Source organism: Caretta caretta, chromosome 19, assembly GCF_965140235.1.
Source record: "Caretta caretta isolate rCarCar2 chromosome 19, rCarCar1.hap1, whole genome shotgun sequence".
NCBI lineage: Eukaryota > Metazoa > Chordata > Testudines > Cheloniidae > Caretta > Caretta caretta.
Window position 1 is genome coordinate 7704299 of NC_134224.1, and position 19001 is coordinate 7723299.

Here is a 19001-nt window from a genome sequence, read left to right on the forward strand (position 1 = left end):
GAATTTCATCTGCTATTTTGTTCCCCACTTACATGGGATCTCTTTGCAACTCCTCACAGTCGGCTATGGACTTAACTATTTTCAGTAATTTGGTGTCATCTGCAAGTTTTGCCACCTCACTGTTCACCCACTTTTCCAGATCATTTATGAATGAACAGCACAGTTCCCAGTACAGATCCTTGGGGGACCCCACTATTTCTCTTTCTATTGTGAAAACTGACTATTTATTCCTTCACTTTGCCTCCTATCTTTTACCCAGTTACTGATCCATAAGAGGACCTTCCCTCTTATCCCGTGACTCATTACTTTGCTTAAGAGCCTTAGGTAACGGATCTTGTCAAAGGCTTTCTGAAAATCCAAGTACACTAGTTCTACTGGATCACCCTTGTCCACATGCTTCTTGATACACTCAAGAATTCAAATAGATTGATGAGGTAGGATTTCCCTTTACAAAAGCCATTTTGACTCTTCCCCAACATATTGTGTTTATCTATGTGTCTGATCATTCTGTTATTTACTATCATTTCAACCAATTTGCCTGGTACTGAGGTTAGGCTTACCAGCCTGTTATTACCAGGATCGCTTCTGGAGCTGTTTTTTTCCAAAAATCGGTGCTACATTAGCTACCCTCCAGTCATCTAAGGGAGAGGCCGATTTAAGTGATAGGTTACATACCACAGTCTTGCAATTTTGTATCTGAGTTCCTTCAGAACTTTTGGGTGAATATCATCTGGTCCTGGCGAGCTATTGCTGTTTAATTTATCAATTTGTTCCAAAACCTCCTGAGGAATTGTCCAGATGGAGGTATCAATAGAGATTTGTCACCTAAACAGACTGATTCAGCTGTGGGAATCTCCCCCTCATCTGAATTCTTTCCATTGGGCTTCACTGCCTTTAGCTTCTTTGCAATGGCCTTGTCTTCCCTGATTGCTTCTTTAGCACCTCGGTAGTCGAGTGGCCCCAGTGGATGTTTGGCAGGCTTCCTGCTTCTGATGTACTTTAAAAAAAATTTGCTATTAGTTTTTGTGTCTTTAGCTAGTTGGTCTTGTGATTCTTTCTTGGCCTACCCTGCCCAGTTACACTTTTACACTTGCCTTGACTTGCCAGAGTTTATGCTCCTTTCTATTTTTCTCACTAGTATTTGACTTCCAATTTTTAAAAGATGCCTTTTTGCCTCTAACCACCTCCATTACTCTGCTGGTTAGCCATGGTGCCCTTTCTTTGGTCCTCTTACTCTGTGTGTGTGTGTGTGTGTGTGTGTGTGTTGTTTTTTTAAATTGGGGTATACATTTAGTTTGAACCTCCAATTATTGTGTTTTTTAAATAGTCTCCATGCGGTTTGTAGGCATTTCACCCTCGTGACGGTTCCTTTTAATTTCCATTTAACTAACTTCTTCATTTTTGTGAAGTTTCCCTTTTTGAAATTAAATGCAACTGTGGTGGGTTTCTTTGGCACGTTTCCCCCTGCAAGGATGATAAATTTAATTTCATTATGGTTGCTATTACCTAGTGGTTCAGCTATATTCACCTCTTGGACCAGATCCTGTGCTCCACTTAGGACTAAATTAAGAATTTCCTCTCCCCTTGTGGGTTCCAGGACAGTAATTTATGGTGTCTAGAAATTTTATCTCTGCATCCCTTCTAGAGATGAGATGGTTGAAATCCCCCATTATTATTGCATTTTCTTCCTTTGTAGCCTCTAACCCCCCTAAGCATTTCACAATCACGGTCACCATCCTGCTCTGGTGGTCATTAGTATATTCTTACTGCTATAGTCTCATTGGTCAAGCGTGGAATTAATATCCATTGAGATTCTAGGGTAGTTTGATTCATTTAAGATGCTTACTTTATTTGACTCTATGCTTTCTCTTTCCTATACAGTGCCACTTCCCCACTGGCACGACCTACTCTGTCATTCCTATATATCTTGTATCCTGGTATTACCGTGACCCATCAATTTATCCTCATTCCACCAAGTTGCCATGATGCCAGGCACTCTAGTTCACCCATCTTAGCATTTAGCCTTCTAGCATTTTGTCAATATTCAGTTGCTTATGTTATATTTATATTCCCTGTTTATAATGTCAGATTTATAAATGAGACACCATACATTCAAGTGCCTGTTATGAAGATTATGGATAAATTTTTCAAAACCAGCTAAGTGAGTGAAGACCGCATGTTCTATTTTCAGAAGTGACTTAGGCATTTTGACTTTGCTAGACTTTAGGGTCCCAAGTGCCTAATTCGTTTTTGAAAATGGGATTTAGGATCTTGGATCACTTGGGGTAAAATTTTCAAAACCATCTAACCCTTAAACCATATTTGTTCATTACTGAAACTGAATAGATATTAATGGCTCTAGAACGTTTCATTTAAACGCTTTGTTCATTAGAAGTGACTTGGAGGGATGTGTTGTAAGCGGTTTATGGATGTGCAGGTGAGAATGGTTTCTAAATTAATAATATATTGGGATGCCAGCTAGGTTTTAAAATGAAATCTGCAAACTAGGTTGGTTTAATAGTTTTTGGTTTCAATAATAATTTGCTTAATGTATTATTATTATTTGATTTTTATAAATAATTAATTTTAACTGACTCCAAGAAGAACTGCTCACTATTTTAACACTGGATTTGTGTAAGAAGTTACTTGTATTTCAGAAATAGGACTTTTTTGGTTTTTAATCATTTAATTCTATCCTTTCGTTACGACCATGGCATTTCTAACCAGCCGTTAAAAGAGAATCTTTTGATCAGATAGCGTATATGCTAAGATTAGAGCTGATCAGGGGGTGGGGGTGGGGGTGTGTGTAAACTTTTGACTTTTCCTCAAAACACCAGGAAGTCTTTTGGTTTTTCAACAAAATGCTGCATTTCCACAGAAACCAGACACTGTCTGTGAAAATGTTCATTGTGCCAAAAACATAATTTTCTGTCAAAAAGCAGTTTTAATGGGAAAATGTCAACCAGTCCTAAACAAGTTATACAGCTGGGGGAGAAAAGGACGAACAGATCAGGTTTTTCTTTGATTTTTTCCAAATTGTTGTGTGGCAATAATAAAAGCAAATGAGAACCGATCAGTTTGACGTTGTATGCGGTGGTGGTGTAGCTGTGTTGGTCCCAGGATGTTCGAGAGATGGGTGGGGTAATATCTTTTATAGGACCAGCTTCTGTTGGTGAGAGAGATGAGCTTTTGAGTCGTACGGAGCTCTTCCGCAGGTAACCGGTAGAACAGAAGTTGATCCAATAAAAGATATTTCCTCACCCACCCTGTCTCACTAATCAATCAGCTGAACGTTGATAGAATTTCTCACGAATATTAAACTGAAAGTGCAGCTGACTGGCTGGGAAACAGGCCACTTTCAACTCCCAGGTGGCTTCCCATATGTGCTCCCAAAAGAACTTGGGTTCAAAAACACACAGACGTTCCCACACACGTTTCATAAAATAGAAGGAAGAGACTGTTGTTTTCAGTCCTATGCAAGACCTTCTATTGAAAAATCAAACCAAATAACTTGTTTAAACAGGATTTCTTCTTTCCGCTCTTTGCCAGGTTTATCAGGGCTCACAGGAGGAGATGGGTCAATGTTTGATTAATCATTATTCTTATTATTTTATTACAGTAACACGAAGCACCTCAGTCAGAGATCAGGCTCTGGCTGACCCAAATCTTATTAATTTAACAATTTAGTGATCCAATTAATTAACTTTAAGTATATTTTAACACAATTTAACAAAGTTAACACTTTCACCAATAACCTCATTGATTGCAGGTTGTCCTGTGGCAGGTTTGCTTGTTTGTTTAAAGGGATGTTACTGCTTGCTTGCTTGCTTGCTTGCTTGTTTTAGAGGTTCCTGGATTTCTACCGGTGTCCACAGTTCAAGAAGGATGTTGATAAATTGGAGAGGGTCCAAAGAAGAGCCACGAGAATGATTCAAGGATTAGAAAATCTGCCTTACAATGATCAACATAAAGAGCTCAATCTATTTAGCTTCACAAAGAGATGGTTCATGGGTGACTTGACAACAGTCTATAAGCACCTACAGGGGGAACAAATATTTTGATGGGGTTCTTCAATATAGCAGAAAAAGGTATAACAATAACCAATGCCTGGACTTTGGAGCTAGACACATTCAGACCGGAAATAAGGTGGACATGTTTAATTGTGAGAGTAATTAACCATTGGAACAACTGACCAAGGATCGTGGTGGATTCTCCACCACGGGCCATTTTGAAATTGAGATTGGAGACTCTAGTTCAAACTGGAATTATCTGGGGGAAGTTCTGTGGCTTGTGTTATGCAGGAAAGCAGGATGAATAAAAACAATGGTCCTGTCTGGCTGTGGAATGCATTAATCCATGAATAATCTGCTGTGGTTTTACTAGGGTCCTTTTGGCGCCTTTGTAACTTGCTGGAGCAAGTTCAGGATTGGTTGCTCTGCACTTTGCTGCTTGATGTCCAGAGAGGAGGAGGGCACAAATTCAGTTGTTTTTAGTTTTGCAGCAGGGCATACAGCAGGTTCCAGAGTTAGTGTCTTCAACCTCTTTCTTCCAGGGTGCTTTATTTATACAGGAAAGTGAACAAATCAAAGAGAGAGAGACCATGTGGCCATTTGGCTTTTATGCCTAAATCCCAGGGGTTTAGGCGATCCATATTTCACTGGCTACGAGCCATACATCTGGTGATCATGTACTAGCCTCCGTCTGGATTTTGGAGTTGCATTCCTGTAGTATCCAGTAGATGGTGCAGATGCATTGCAAATAGTTCGTAGACTCAAATTCTGTCGGAGGGAGAATGGCTGAAAGAGCTTTAAGACTCCCTTTTTAATGGTCCCCAAATCCAATAATTTTTAATTAAGAAGAATTTCTTTTACATAATCTCTTAATCTGAAGAGATTTTTTTAAACCAATTGTGTGTGTGTTTCCACCTTTGCAATATTTGGCCTTTTAAATACAGCTTAGACTCTCAAAAGCATACCAGTATTTTTTAGGAAACAATTCCTGCCATGAGAACGCACGGCCTTTTTAAATAGGCACGTCTTTCAGACGTAACCAGGCAAAATACTATGTTAAAATGGAGTTAAGGCTGGGAGACCTATCAGTAGCATGAAGGTAAATAACATTACAGGGATGTTGCAATTATTCCACAAACAGGCATTACAAATCCAGAAAGTCAGAGTTCAGGTTAAAATTAACAGAAATCTGAGGATGTTAAGGTACCCTAGCAACCTTAACTCTGCCCCATAGTGAAGCCACCCAATAAGCAGACAATTAGGACTAATGTGTTTTGAGTTTGTGGTCCCGGATTAAATTACATTGATACACAATACATTTTTTTAAAAAAGTATCTTTTGCTCATGGCCTCAGTCAAGAGCAGGGGAGTTGTGTTTGAAGAGGACAAACAGATAAGTAGAAATATTACAGCTGAGGGGGAAGAAGTGGAGATTTGGGAGGGCAAGAGGAAACAGAATTTTCATGGGCCTGGGGTGGGGGGGAAAGGGTGTGTTTGGGGAAGGGGGCTGTGTTAGGGAGACTGGTGCTACTTGAAGTGAGTGGGGAGGAAGGAGCCCAGTCCCAAGGTCCCCATGCCTTAAGGGCTACCCCGGCACTCCTGCCTCAGTTTCCCTGATGGTGCCACGTAGGTGGGCAGTGCCTCCAAGGCAGCAGTGCCATGGGGGAGGCAAGCAGTGCTACCTGAGCTAGCATGAGGCCACGAAGCAAGGAGAGCTAGGCCAAGACATCTCTCAATGAGAATTCTTGACACAAGTCCAGCCTCACTCCCCTATCTGACTCGTTGCAGCCAACAGCACTGTAGCATGCAAATCAGCTGTAGAGAGAGGGTGCTTGCTTATCTCCGATATTACAATGGCCATGTTTTAGTGCCCTTGACTGCCAGCGGTATGTCTTCTGCCCGATTCTCTGTGCCTTTGGGCTGGGAGCCAGTTAGCATTCAGGATCGGCAGAGGGGGTTTCTAGGAAGGTGTCTGTAGATCCCCAGAGTCTAACCAACAACTCAGTGAAATCTTAGGATCCAGGAAGCTGAACATCAGAAGCAACAAACATCCCACTCTGCTCTGGGGTTTGTTAGCTTTCAGCTGCTGCTCTGTAGCAGGGAGAGTCTGGGGAAGCTGGCCAACAGCTAAGGAAGTAGAACAAAAACTGGGAGATTCTTCAGGAACGTGGCCCTGCCCATCCTGCCTTGACTGATGGGTCTGGTTCTGCCTCCAGCAGGCTGCAAAGAGGGGAAGACCCACTGTAGGGGGTCTGGGAACCTTACCTGCAAAGAAGAAAGGAACCTTGAAGAAAGGGGTGGAAACAGCTCCCTGAGAATACTTGTTGTGCCGGGGGCCTCCCTGGATGGGGCACCCAGCATGATGTAGGCAAAGTCAAAATCATTTGAGGACTCTCTTTGATGTGCAGCTGTATTCCAGGCCGATACTGGCAGGCAGGGGCACTTTTTGAATAAGAAATAGGGGAAGGAGAAGGGGAGGGGAGAGAGAGAAGTGTCAGGTCTAGAGATGGGAAGCCCATGAAGATCCACATCGACGACACTGCCTCTTCCCAGCTAAATTTAAAATCCCAAAATAAAACTTTTACCCCTAGATCTTCTGTCATGCTTTTCATCTGTAGATCTCAAAGGACTTTCCCAAAGAGGCCGGCATCATTCTCCCCATTTTACAGATGGGGAAACCAAGGCAGAGATAAATGAAGTGACTTGCCTAAACACAGCCAGCAGCAGAGCTGGGAATAGAAGTCATGTCTCCCAAGTCTCAGTCCAGTGCTTTAGCCATGAGGTCACGCTGCCTTCCCAATGCTAATCCTGGTTTTAAATTTACAGTCCCAACAACATTCAAAAATTGAGAATCCAGCCCCCCCAAAATCATTAGTGGTGGTGGTGTTTTGTTTTTGTTTTTAACGGTGGGTTCTCCTCAATTGCCTTCTGCTTGAGTCTTTGGGTCATGTTTTCAAGCTTTTCTCTGCAAGCATGAGGGCTAGAAACATTTGGCAACACTGAACCTAGCCCTGTCATCTATTATGATTAATGATCTCCTATTTGTATTACCATAGCGCCCGGAGTTCTGGTCACGGGCCAAGACCCACTGTGTCAGGCACTGTGCAGACATGGAACAAAAAGATGGTCCCTGCCCCAATGGGCAATCCCTGTGACAATAAGTAAGGTTACGATTTAGTCACGAAAAGAAAAGGAGGACTTGTGGCACCTTAGAGACTAACCAATTTATTTGAGCATGAGCTTTCGTCACGGGTATTTTTAGTAAAAGCCATGGACAGTTCACGGGCAATAAACAAAAAATCACGGCCCGTGAACTGTCCATAACTTTTTCTAAAAATACCCGTCACTAAATCTTGGGGTGGCTGCTACTGAAGGGGGAGGGGAGCCCCAGGGGGCCAGGGCCAGGGCCACCAGCTGCTGGGGGCTGCCCAGAGCAGCAGCTACTCCAGCTTTTCTGTGAACTGCTGGGGGGTGTGTGTGTGTGTGGGCGGGGGGCGGGTGCACCCTGGGGGGCCACTGCTGTGTGTGTGTGTGCCCTGTGGGGCTGTTGCTGGGGGTGGGGGGTCAGGGCCAGTGGCTCCAGCTGCCTGGGGCCATTGGAGCAATGGCTGCTCTGGCCACCCCAGGGACCGCTGCTCGGGCCGCTGCAGAAGTCATGGAGGTTTGTGGAAAGTCACGGCATCCATGACTTCCGCGACCTCTGTGACAGACACAGAGCCCGAACAATAAGTTAAGAACAGGAACACTTCATGAGCAATTTCACACAGAATGCTAAAAAAGCAAGATATTAGGGAGATTTTTGTCACTGAATGCAAGGTAGATTAATTCTAGAGGATCCTATTAAAACCCAGTAGCTTTGGGGCATGTTTCTCATCAGACTGGGGTGTAACAATGGTCTGCTGGTAAGATTGATAAATGTTCGGGGAATCATTTGTATCATTTTTCCCAATCCTTTATTTTCCAGTTGAGCATGACAGAGACATCTTCTACCAGAAGCCTTACTGGAAGGAATTTCGATTTGACCTGACCCAGATTCCAACTGGAGAATCTGTAACGGCTGCCGAATTCCGAATTTATAAGCTGCGAAGTTTCACTCGTGATGTCAACAAAACTCTTCACATCAGCATCTATGAGATCATGAAGGAGTATTCCAACAGGTGCGGCGAAACCAACCAGTGCCTTTGAGCTGGAAACAAAACAAATGTTTTTTTCTTCTGTAGAACGAGACACAAATCTGGATTCTTACGAGCCAAAATTGAAATGCTGCTTTTTCGCTTCACGACGTTCAGTTTATGTGCAAGCCTGTGTCCAACTTGGACGTGAGAAATTCTGATTCTACTTTTTCAGCTGTAGGAAAATCATTCCCATGTATTTCAATAGGTGATAGTAATTTAATAGGTAGTGGGTATACCTGTCCTATATGGACCAAGGGCACCGTCAAGCTTTTTCACTCTCCGAGAGTGGGGAGCATGCTTTTTAGAGCAAATGTCAGAAATGATGCCACCCATTATTATTAATGATTAATACTGCAGTAGCAGCTAGGAGTCCTACCCATCGATCAGACCCCCCGTGTCCTCAGTGCTACGCAGACACAGAACAAAAAGACAAACCCTGCCCCGGAGAGCAGACAATCTAAGCAGTTTGCATTATCTACGTTCAGTTGACTTTGCTTATCTATTTTTTCCGTTTCTGTAGGGAGTCTGACTTATTCCTGTTAGACCTTCAGGAGCTCCAGGCTGGGGCCGAAGGCTGGTTGGTTTTTGATGTCACAGCTGCCAGTAATCACTGGTTAGTAAACCGTAAACACAACCTGGGCCTGAGACTTTATGTGGAGACAGATGACGGTAAGACTAACTCAGGCACTGGAAGGATTTAAAATTCCTGCTGCTTGTAAAAATCTAGCTAGATCTTGGTGTGATGCAGCTGGGTGTAAGGAGAATATCCCAATATAAAGTTCGCCTCTAGGCCTTTTAAAGGCATTGATGCTAATGCACTTCCTAGTGTAGGCTTGTCATAAACATACAGCTAAGGGTAGCATAAAATCCCTCCTTTACCTGTAAGGGGTTAAGAAGCTCAAATAAACTGTTTGGCACCTGACCAAAAGGACTAATAAGAAAAGAAGATACTTTCAAATCTGGGGAGGGGGTTGGGTTTGTTTGGGCTCTCTTTGTTGTGCTCTCTCGGGACAGAGAGAGGGACCAGGCAGGGAAAAAACCTCTCCTAAAACCCTACCTGAAATAAGCAACTAAGATTACAAAAATTGTAAGTAAAGCAAGGAAATGCATTAGATTATCTTTTGTTTTAGCTTGTGAATTTTCCCTATGCTAAGAGAGAGGTTTATTCCTGTTTTTGTAATTTTGAAGTTGAGCCCAGAGGGGGAATCCTCTGTGTTTTAAATCTTTTATTACCCTGTAAAATTAACCTTCCATCCTGATTTTACTGAGGTGCTGCTTTTACTTTTTTCTTTATAATAAAGTTCTTCTTTTAAGAACCTGATTAGTTTTTAGTGTCCTAAAAACCCAAGGGTCTGGTCTGTGCTCACTTTGTTAACCTATTGGTTGGTAGATTATTCTCAAGCCTCCCCAGGAAAGGGGGTGAAGGGGCTTGGGGGGATATTTTGGGGAAACAGGAACTCCAAGTGGTCCTTTTCCTGAGTCTTTGTCTAAATCACTTGGTGGTGGCAGCAATACTGTCCAAGGACAAGGAAAGGATTTGTGCCTTGGGGAAGTTTTTAACCTAAACTGGTGGGAATAAGCTTAGGGGGTCTTTCATGTGGGTCCCCACATCTGTACCCCAGAGTTCAGAGTGGGGAGGGAACCTTGACAAGGCTATACTAATAAGATAGGTTTAAAGTAATCCTTGCCTGAAGGGATTCTCACCTGTATTTCGCTGGATTAACCTTTCCTAATTTCACCCATGGATAAAATCCATTCCAAGTGCTACCTCGAAAGGTGTACTTCAGAGATTGTCCTTGAGGCTCGGGGAATATAATTGCACTTGTTGGTCCCCTCTCTCCGCAATATTTCCCTTTCAATAAGCATGCTGCTAAGGTTAGGCTATTTTGGTTTGAGGTGGTGCACAAAACCTTGAGTAAATGTGTCCTCTGTCTGGAAACTGCCCGGGGTGGGTGGATAGATCAACACTAGCTCTAAACAGCAAGGGCCAGAACCACAGCTGGTGTAAATTGGGGACTTCAGTGGAACTATGCCATCTTATGCTAGCTGAGGATCTGGCCCCTGTTGTTGTTTTTCAGTCAGCCTGAAACAATCTGCATCACAGGCTTTCTCTCTCTTCTAACTACCCACGCTAGCAGCAGAACAGATGTCCGATATCAGGCCCAGATCCTCAGAGGTATTCAGCATCTAATTCCCATTCAAATCAATAGGAGCTAGGTGCCTTTGAGGATCTGGTCTAGGGACAGCCGAGACACTGCAGCGACTGCTCGTACCGTGTGGTCCTTTTCCTGCGATGAGTTGGTTTTGAGCTGTGCTGTTCCGAGGATGGCCTGACAGTAAAGATTGATCACCGCAATACTGAGCTGTGTAAATTACCTTTCCCCTTTGCAGATGGCCCTTCTGCTCAGTCCGTATGTTCCTGGGTTATTTTATATGCATAGCTCTTAGTTTAAGGATAGTCTCTGCCAGCTAACCAAGAACATGAACTCTTAAAACACAGAGGACTCCCTTTGAGCCGCCAGTTGCCATCTGAGACTGTGATCACCTTGCCAGTCACTCATGAGCTGGTCCGTTACGCTTGGTTATTGAGGTAATGGTATAAGCTATTACCAGCAGGACAGTGGGGTGGGAGGAGGTATTGTTTCATATTCTCTGTGTATATATAAAGTCTGCTGCAGTTTCCACGGTATGCATCCGATGAAGTGAGCTGTAGCTCACGAAAGCTCATGCTCAAATAAATTGGTTAGTCTCTAAGGTGCCACAAGTACTCCTTTTCTTTTTGCAAATACAGACTAACACGGCTGTTACTCTGAAACCTCTCCTTACAATGTGTATGATAATCAAGGTGGGCCATTTCCAGCACAAATCCAGGGTTTAACAAGAACGTCTGAAGGGGGCAGGGTAGGAAAAAACAAGGGGAAATAGGTTACTTTGCATAATGACTTAGGCACTCCGAGTCCCTATTCAAGCCTAAGTTGATTGTATCCAATTTGCAAATGAATTCCAATTCAATAGTCTCTCGCTGGAGTCTGAATTTGAAGTTTTTTTGTTGTAATATCGCAACTTTCATGTCTGCAATCGCGTGACCAGAGAGATTGAAGTGTTCTCCGACTGATTTATGAATGTTATAATTCTTGACATCTGATTTGTGTCCATTTATTCTTTTACGTAGAGATTGTCCAGTTTGACCAATGTACATGGCAGAGGGGCATTGCTGGCACATGATGGCATAGATCACATTGGTGGATGTGCAGGTGAACGAGCCTCTGATAGTGTGGCTGATGTGATTAGGCCCTGTGATGGTGTCCCCTGAATAGATATGTGGGCACATTTGGCAATGGGCTTTGTTGCAAGGATAGGTTCCTGGGTTAGTGGTTCTGTTGTGTGGTATGTGGTTGCTGGTGAGTATTTGCTTCAGGTTGGGGGGCTGTCTGTAGGCAAGGACTGGCCTGTCTCCCAAGATTTGTGAGAGTGTTGGGTCATCCTTCAGGATAGGTTGTAGATCCTTAATAATGCACTGGAGGGGTTTTAGTTGGGGGCTGAAGGTGACGGCTAGTGGCGTTCTGTTATTTTCTCTGTTGGGCCTGTTCTGTAGTAGGTGACTTCTGGGAACTCTTCTGGCTCTATCAATCTGTTTCTTCACTTCCGCAGGTGGGTATTGTAGTTGTAAGAATGCTTGATAGAGATCTTGTAGGTGTTTGTCTCTGTCTGAGGGGTTGGAGCAAATGCGGTTGTATCGCAGAGCTTGGCTGTAGACGATGGATCGTGTGGTGTGGTCAGGGTGAAAGCTGGAGGCATGTAGGTAGGAATAGAGGTCAGTAGGTTTCCGGTAGAGGGTGGTGTTTATGTGACCATCGTTTATTAGCACTGTAGTGTCCAGAAAGTGGATCTCTTGTGTGGACTGGACCAGGCTGAGGTTGATGGTGGGATGGAAATTGTTGAAATCATGGTGGAATTCCTCAAGGCCTTCTTTTCCATGGGTCCAAATGATGAAGATGTCATCAATATAGCGCAAGTAGAGTAGGGGCGTTAGGGGACGAGAGCTGAGAAAGCGTTGTTCTAAGTCAGCCATAAAAATGTTGGCATACTGTGGGGCCATGTGGATACCCATAGCAGTGCTGCTGATTTGAAGGTATACATTGTCCCCAAATGTAAAATAGTTATGGGTAAGGACAAAGTCACAAAATTCAGCCACCAGGTTAGCCGTGACATTATCGGGGATAGTGTTCTTGACAGCTTGTAGGCCATCTTTGTGTGGAATGTTGGTGTAGAGGGCTTCTACATCCATAGTGGCCAAGATGGTGTTATCAGGAAGATCACCGATGGATTGTAGTTTCCTTAGGAAGTCAGTGGTGTCTCGAAGGTAGCTGGGAGTGCTGGTAGCGTAGGGCCTGAGGAGGGAGTCTACATAGCCAGACAATCCTGCTGTCAGGGTGCCAATGCCTGAGATGATGGGGCGCCCAGGATTTCCAGGTTTATGGATCTTGGGTAGTAGATAGAATATCCCAGGTCGGGGCTCCAGGGGTGTGTCTGTGCAGATTTGATCTTGTGCTTTTTCAGGGAGTTTCTTGAGCAAATGCTGTAGTTTCTTTTGGTAACTCTCAGTGGAATCAGAGGGTAATGGCTTGTAGAAAGTGGTGTTGGAGAGCTGCCGAGCAGCCTCTTGTTCATATTCCGACCTATTTATGATGACAACAGCACCTCCTTTGTCAGCCTTTTTGATTATGATGTCAGAGTTGTTTCTGAGGCTGTGGATGGCATTGTGTTCCGCACGGCTGAGGTTATGGGGCAAGTGATGCTGCTTTTCCACAATTTCAGCCCGTGCACATCGGCGGAAGCACTCCATGTAGAACTCCAGTCTGCTGTTTTGACCTTCAGGAGGAGTCCACCTAGAATCCTTCTTTTTGTAGTGTTGGTAGGGAGATCTCTGTGGATTAGTATGTTGTTCAGAGGTATGTTGGAAATATTCCTTGAGTCGGAGACATTGAAAATAGGATTCTAGGTCACCACAGAACTGTATCATGTTCGTGAGGGTGGAGGGGCAGAAGGAGAGGAGAGTGGTCCTCTTTAGATAAGCTATTACCAGCAGGAGAGTGGGGTGGGGGGAGGTATTTTTTCATGCTTTGTGTGTACAAAAAGATCTTCTACACTTTCCACAGTATGCATTCGATGAAGTGAGCTGTAGCTCACGAAAGCTTATGCTCAAATAAATTGGTTAGTCTCTAAGGTGCCACAAGTCCTCCTTTTCTTTTTGCAAATTCTATCCTGTTGCAATGAAGTCCTGTTGCAAATGAAACCTCTCTTGTGCCCTCTTGTCCAAAGCTGGATCCCTACATGTGAGACTGTCCTCCTTTACAGAGGGTCTCATGTCCTGGGGGGAGATTTTTTCCAGAAGTGCCTGAGTGAGTTAGGAGCCTAATTCCCATTTTCAAAAGTGACTTAGGAGCGCATGAGACTTCGCCTCTGACCTGATGTTCGTGTTTGGAAGCCAGGCTCTATGAATGCAAAGTGGGAGGGAGTCCTAGGACTGAATGGAGCACTGCCATTTCGCCTCACTTGCTCTATGGAGAAAATCCAAGACTGTAATGGTGACATTCTGGACCAGGGAAACTTTGAGATCGGAGGAGAGTGTTCTCTTCCTTAGAAAAGACTGAAAAACTCGAAATAATTCGAGGAACTCGCAGCTGTTTGGATTTCCTTTGGATCTCTCATTTCCTTGTCTTTTCTACCCCGTTTCACCCTCCCCACAATTATCGCTTCTCTCTTTCAATCCTGGATTAGAATGATTACTCTCGTTTGTCTGGTCTTCTGAGCAGAACGGTTTAGCTCACAAAGCGTGTCCTCTGATTGGACAATGACCGGAAGTGTCTCTTTAATGTGTTGTGTGGAGGCAGGTCGCACTTCCAGTCCAGGCATGAAGAGGCCCATTCATTTGCTCTGGCTCTACCAAAGGAGCACCTGGCAGCCCTGGGTGCTCGTCTCTTGATGCCGAAATGTGGATTATGAACAACACAGAGGGGGAGGGAGGGAAGGTGCTGGCTGAGTAGAAATAATAGAATGCAGCAACTGGTGAAGGTGCAAGGAGATGTTACACTAGAAAAATCCTTGGACTTTATTGGGGTTTGTTTTTATTGTTTTTTTTTTTTAATGTACATCTGATTTGTTTTTTCTCCCCCTTTGACTAAAGAGCTTAGTTTTACAGCCTAACTTGCATATGCGGTGAAACAAACTTGTGTTTTCGGCCCATCGTAGGGCAGAGCATCGATCCGGGCTTAGCAGGACTGCTGGGTCGGCGCGGGCCACGCTCCAAGCAACCTTTCATGGTCACTTTTTTCCGGGCAAGCCAAAATCCGGTCCGAGTCACTCGAGCCGTCAAGCAGCTGAAGAAGAGGCAGCCCAAGAAAACGAACGACTTACCGCATCCAAACAAGCTTCCAGGGATTTTTGGTAAGAGCTTTGGGTTAGAGACCCAGCTAGCTAGAGGTAGCACAAAGCCTGTATTTACAGTAAAGAAAATGATCTTTATCTAAAATACCATTTTCCTCTGCTGTGCTAATCATGGTATATTTTGTTAGCCCCTCCCTCCTTCAGGAATTTCTGTTCTGGTTGAAACATATGGCTCTGATGTGTCCTGAAGTGAGTTCCAGATGAACTAGGTTTTGAGAGAGCTTTTGGAATAGGGACCGTTAAGTGGATTATGAAGCCAAAAAACAAAGAGATTGTACTGTCCACAATGGCTTCCTGAAGGAAAGGGCTTTATTAGACTTTCTAGGTAGTGGTATATCTGAATACTGAACCCTTTAAGTATGCTATTAATATTAGCATCCGCTTCAAAACCATCCTTAGAGTGGAAGAGACCCTGAAAGGCATCCCGATGAACCTGAGATGCTTTTGATGCATGGCCAAGCATCAGTAGAGGAGTTGGTTAGGAACGCACAGATATGCTTCTTTCAAATTCCTTCTGGGATTAGGGAGTCATTTAGGGCCCATTCCTGAATGATTGGGGTTAGATTTCTCCATGCTGAATCGCTGTTTCTTGATCTCAGAGTGATACATCTAGATCCAGTCTGAAGCCTTCACTTTTTTGGGTGACCCAAAGAATCTGGGATAATGTTTTCTGGCCCCACTCTTCAAGGGAGCCAATGTTTCTAGGGACTGTAGCTTCTCCAGGCTTTCTGTGCAAGCATGTAGTTTTGAAAAATGCAGAAATGTAGGGTAGAGATGTGAGGGGGGGCAATCTAGGAACTCCGCTAGGTAGTGAGCTCAGACTATTTCAAGATGCCCACACACCACAGTCTGTGAGAAGTGGAGAGAGTCTAAAAGCTAAAGAAACTCTTAAGCCTTCTCACTAAGAAGACGGGCTCTGAGGCCAGGGGGGCTTCATTGTCAGGCACAGCTAGAGTTGCCAAAAGACGTTCCGAGACCCCAGAGGATTTTGAAGCTTGAAGGTTTCACACTGTTGGCTTTTGCCACGGAGTTGGTGAATCCAGCAAGCTGGGCAGGCACTCCTGGAATCAGAACCAGTGTCCCAGTGAGGAGCTCCTGGCTGCAGCAGCAGCCCGCTGAGGTCCTAGGAATCCATCGGTGCTTTCTCTAGTAATCCTCCAGCTGAATTATTAAATCCAGACTGAGAGGAATCTGGGTCAGGGTGAGCCTAGACGTAGCATCAGTATCTAAGACTTTGAATCAGAGGTCCCAATGGGTCAGGGTGTTGCAGAAACAGCTCCTGTCACTGGCTATGTCAAAGACAAAGGATATGGATAATCTGTGGGATTTTAAATATTCGTCTGTTGCTCTTTTGGAACAGCCTTTCTTATACTGGTGCTACCAAATACTCGGATAAAATAGGGTAACTGGTGAGGTTTTTCTGTTTGCTATTTTGAGTGACAGGTATTTTCTCATCTCTCCCTCTCCCCCCCCCCCCTTTTTTTTTCTAGATGACATTCATGTCTCTGAAGGCAGACAGGTTTGCAGGAGGCATGAACTCTATGTCAGCTTTCAGGACCTTGGATGGCTGGTAATTCCACCCCCTGCCCCTTGTTTCTTCAGCAGTAAATTGATACCCAAGAAAATTAAATGGGAAAAATGTGAAAGTAGCCCATCCTTGGGGTTCCCCTCCACTCCTTCACAAACACAAGGCAATTTAGAGCATGTGAACTCTGCCTCACTTTGATCTCACCTGGGAGGTTTCACAGGAACCTGCTTTAACAACATCATTGGCATTACTAAGAAAAACATGAACTGATACAACCTGAAATCCATCAATGACCCTGAAGGAGGAACTCTCCAGTCAATATAAAAATCAAAATAAACCCTAACTGTTGACATTTCCCCTCGCCCCACTATGAGTAGCCTGATTGTTTCTGTGTATGTCGGAGAACTGAATGAACGAGTGTAGTCGTGCAGCTTAACTATCGACAAATCTTTCCTTTTGCAGGATTGGGTGATTGCACCACAAGGATATTCCGCTTTTTACTGCGAAGGAGAATGTGCCTTTCCTCTGGATTCCTGCATGAATGCAACCAATCACGCCATCCTGCAGTCACTAGTCAGTAGTTTATTAATGTGTATGTGCATTAATAGCTTGTTGGGGCCTGGGCTCTGCACAGGATCATTAACATTTGAAGTAGCTGTCAGAAACTTGGTGGTGTATAAATCAGGTCACAATGGAAGGATAAAAATGCAGTCCAAGGGCTGGTCTACTAGATACAAAAGAATCTTTTCATGGCCCCCTAGTGAGGTGAGATGTTTTGTTTTGTTTTTTTTAAATAGACAGTCCCTGAAATTCAGATCTGGATCTGGGCCTTTTACAAGTTTGAGGGCATTCGGATGCAGAAGTCTAGCTCAGATTCTTCTATCAAAAATCTGCATCACACCAACCCCTTTAATGACACAATTATTTTAATCTGGTCAGGATTTGCCCACAGGGGCAGATCAAGGAATCAACAGGAAATAATGGAATGAACACCTGATTGGCCAGCTTTAAGCTTCACATGCTTTGCAGACTCGCAACTGCTATCCCATTGCAAAATGCTTTCTGGTCCGATTCCATTTTTCACTTGATTTTTCAGACAAATCATCTCTCAAGGTTAAAAGTTTCCAACTGTGGTGAAAATGATAATTGCCTATTCTGGCTAATTCCCCGCCCTGCCCGCCCCCAACCTAGCAGTTAACTAGAATATGGTTAACATTTGCAAACCTGAAACGAGTCTTCAGGGAGGTGTGTTGCCTTTGTTAGACTGAAAACAGTCTCTGCCTTTAGGACACCTTTAAAATGCTGCTTGATGCATATGCCCAATAGGAGATAACCCTCTTGCCCACGTGCACATATAAGAGTACACATCTTTTCCAAGATTAGGAGGCACCATGGGGATTTAACAAAAAATCTTGAGACATTTAATGCACCATTATAGTTTGGAAACCAAAGCACTCACTAGACAGGAAATTCCTAGCGGAAAGGTTTTCTAATGCAACATTTTCCCAAGCACACTACACATGGCAGGACATGCTTTAACTTCTGGGATTTCCTGACTAGTGAGTGCTTGATTTCTCAAGCTAGAGTTGCATTGATTCTCATTTTAGCATTTAGGGTGTAGACAGATTGCTCCGCTGCATTTGGCTGAGAGAGTGCAGTTTTGTGATACAAAATATTATTGTTTGTTAATATTCATATATGGGAGCATCCAGAAGCCCCACTCAGGATCAGGCCACAGTACAAAGACACAGGGAAATCCTTGCCTCAATGAAGTCAATGGTAGTGTTTTCAGTGGGGCCAGGATTTCACCTGTGTTTTCTAACACCAAAAAATGTATGACTGATCCTCCTGTTCTGGATGTCCTTATACTTTGCCTTTAAACTTAAATCTTCCACAATTCCAGGAACGTATTATGTAGAGCAAACCCTTGAAGTGTGTGGAAATGTATCCGTTCCACTGCTCTTCAGGATTGGACCTTCCGGGGACTGATGTGAATAGCATCCAGTTGTGAGGGGCAAAATGAACCGGAAGTAAAAAAAAAATAATAATAAAAAAATAAAAAAATCAAAGCCAAGATTCTCAGAGATATTTAGGTTCCTAACTCCCATTGATTTCAGAATCAATACCTTTGAGAATCTGGGCCCCAGTGCCAGCCAGTCTTCTGTCCTGAAATAATGCAGCATGACACCAAAACACCAGCTTCTGTAAATGGAGATTCTGAATTGCGCTGAAATAAATTAATTGCACGTATTTGGCAGGCCCATGGGGGTGTGTGTGTGTATAATGACTTGCAGGCTACTAGCCTTACATTATATGGGGAGTTACTGGAAGAATTCCTTGTCACCCGGAGAATGAGTCAAGGCAGTGTCACTTTCAGAAGGGAGACAAGGTTGTGTACTTAGTACTTTTTGAACAACATTAATTTTCAGTTTGGACACCGAATATCCACGGGGGAGGGCCTACGTTCCACTTGCTCCTAGAAGCTGATCTAAACAAAATATTTTATTCCTGGGTAACAAAAACAAAAAGTTTTAAAGCTGCATTCTCTTTCCTGCGTATTTTCTAACTGAGGTTAGTATATTTTGTGACAAGGGCGCTGCACAGAAATCTCAGTTTAACTGACGAGTTGCCCTGCAGGAGTGGAGCCATGAGAATGAGTCCAATATAAACTGCAGCCAGAGCTGCCAAAAAGTTTAGAATAAATATTTGGATGAAAGCTGAAAATAATCTACCCATTCAATCAGAGCCTTTTTACAGGTAAGAGCTGCTCTCTTTGAAGCTTTTTCTTTTCACTAAATCGAAAAACCACATGTTTACCTTGAGATAGCTCGTTACTCCCCGC

The 19001-nt window shown here is 43.7% G+C and overlaps 1 protein-coding gene and 1 long non-coding RNA gene across 2 annotated transcripts in view; one reads left to right on the top strand and one right to left on the bottom strand.

Moving 5' to 3' along the window:
- Positions 1 to 19001, top strand: part of LOC125624656 (bone morphogenetic protein 8A) — a 43925-nt gene that overhangs the window by 21551 nt on the left and 3373 nt on the right. The window contains exons 2-6 of the mRNA XM_048825777.2: positions 7974 to 8166; positions 8705 to 8853; positions 14437 to 14631; positions 16122 to 16201; positions 16622 to 16732. Coding sequence (XP_048681734.1) covers positions 7974 to 8166; positions 8705 to 8853; positions 14437 to 14631; positions 16122 to 16201; positions 16622 to 16732 — 728 coding nt within the window. The remainder of the gene's footprint in view (positions 1 to 7973; positions 8167 to 8704; positions 8854 to 14436; positions 14632 to 16121; positions 16202 to 16621; positions 16733 to 19001) is intronic.
- On the bottom strand, positions 3585 to 6726 carry LOC142069593 (uncharacterized). The gene is made up of 2 exons (XR_012665508.1): positions 6275 to 6726; positions 3585 to 4778 (listed from the first exon to the last, which is right to left on the bottom strand). It is a non-coding gene; the product is annotated as an uncharacterized LOC142069593 (long non-coding RNA).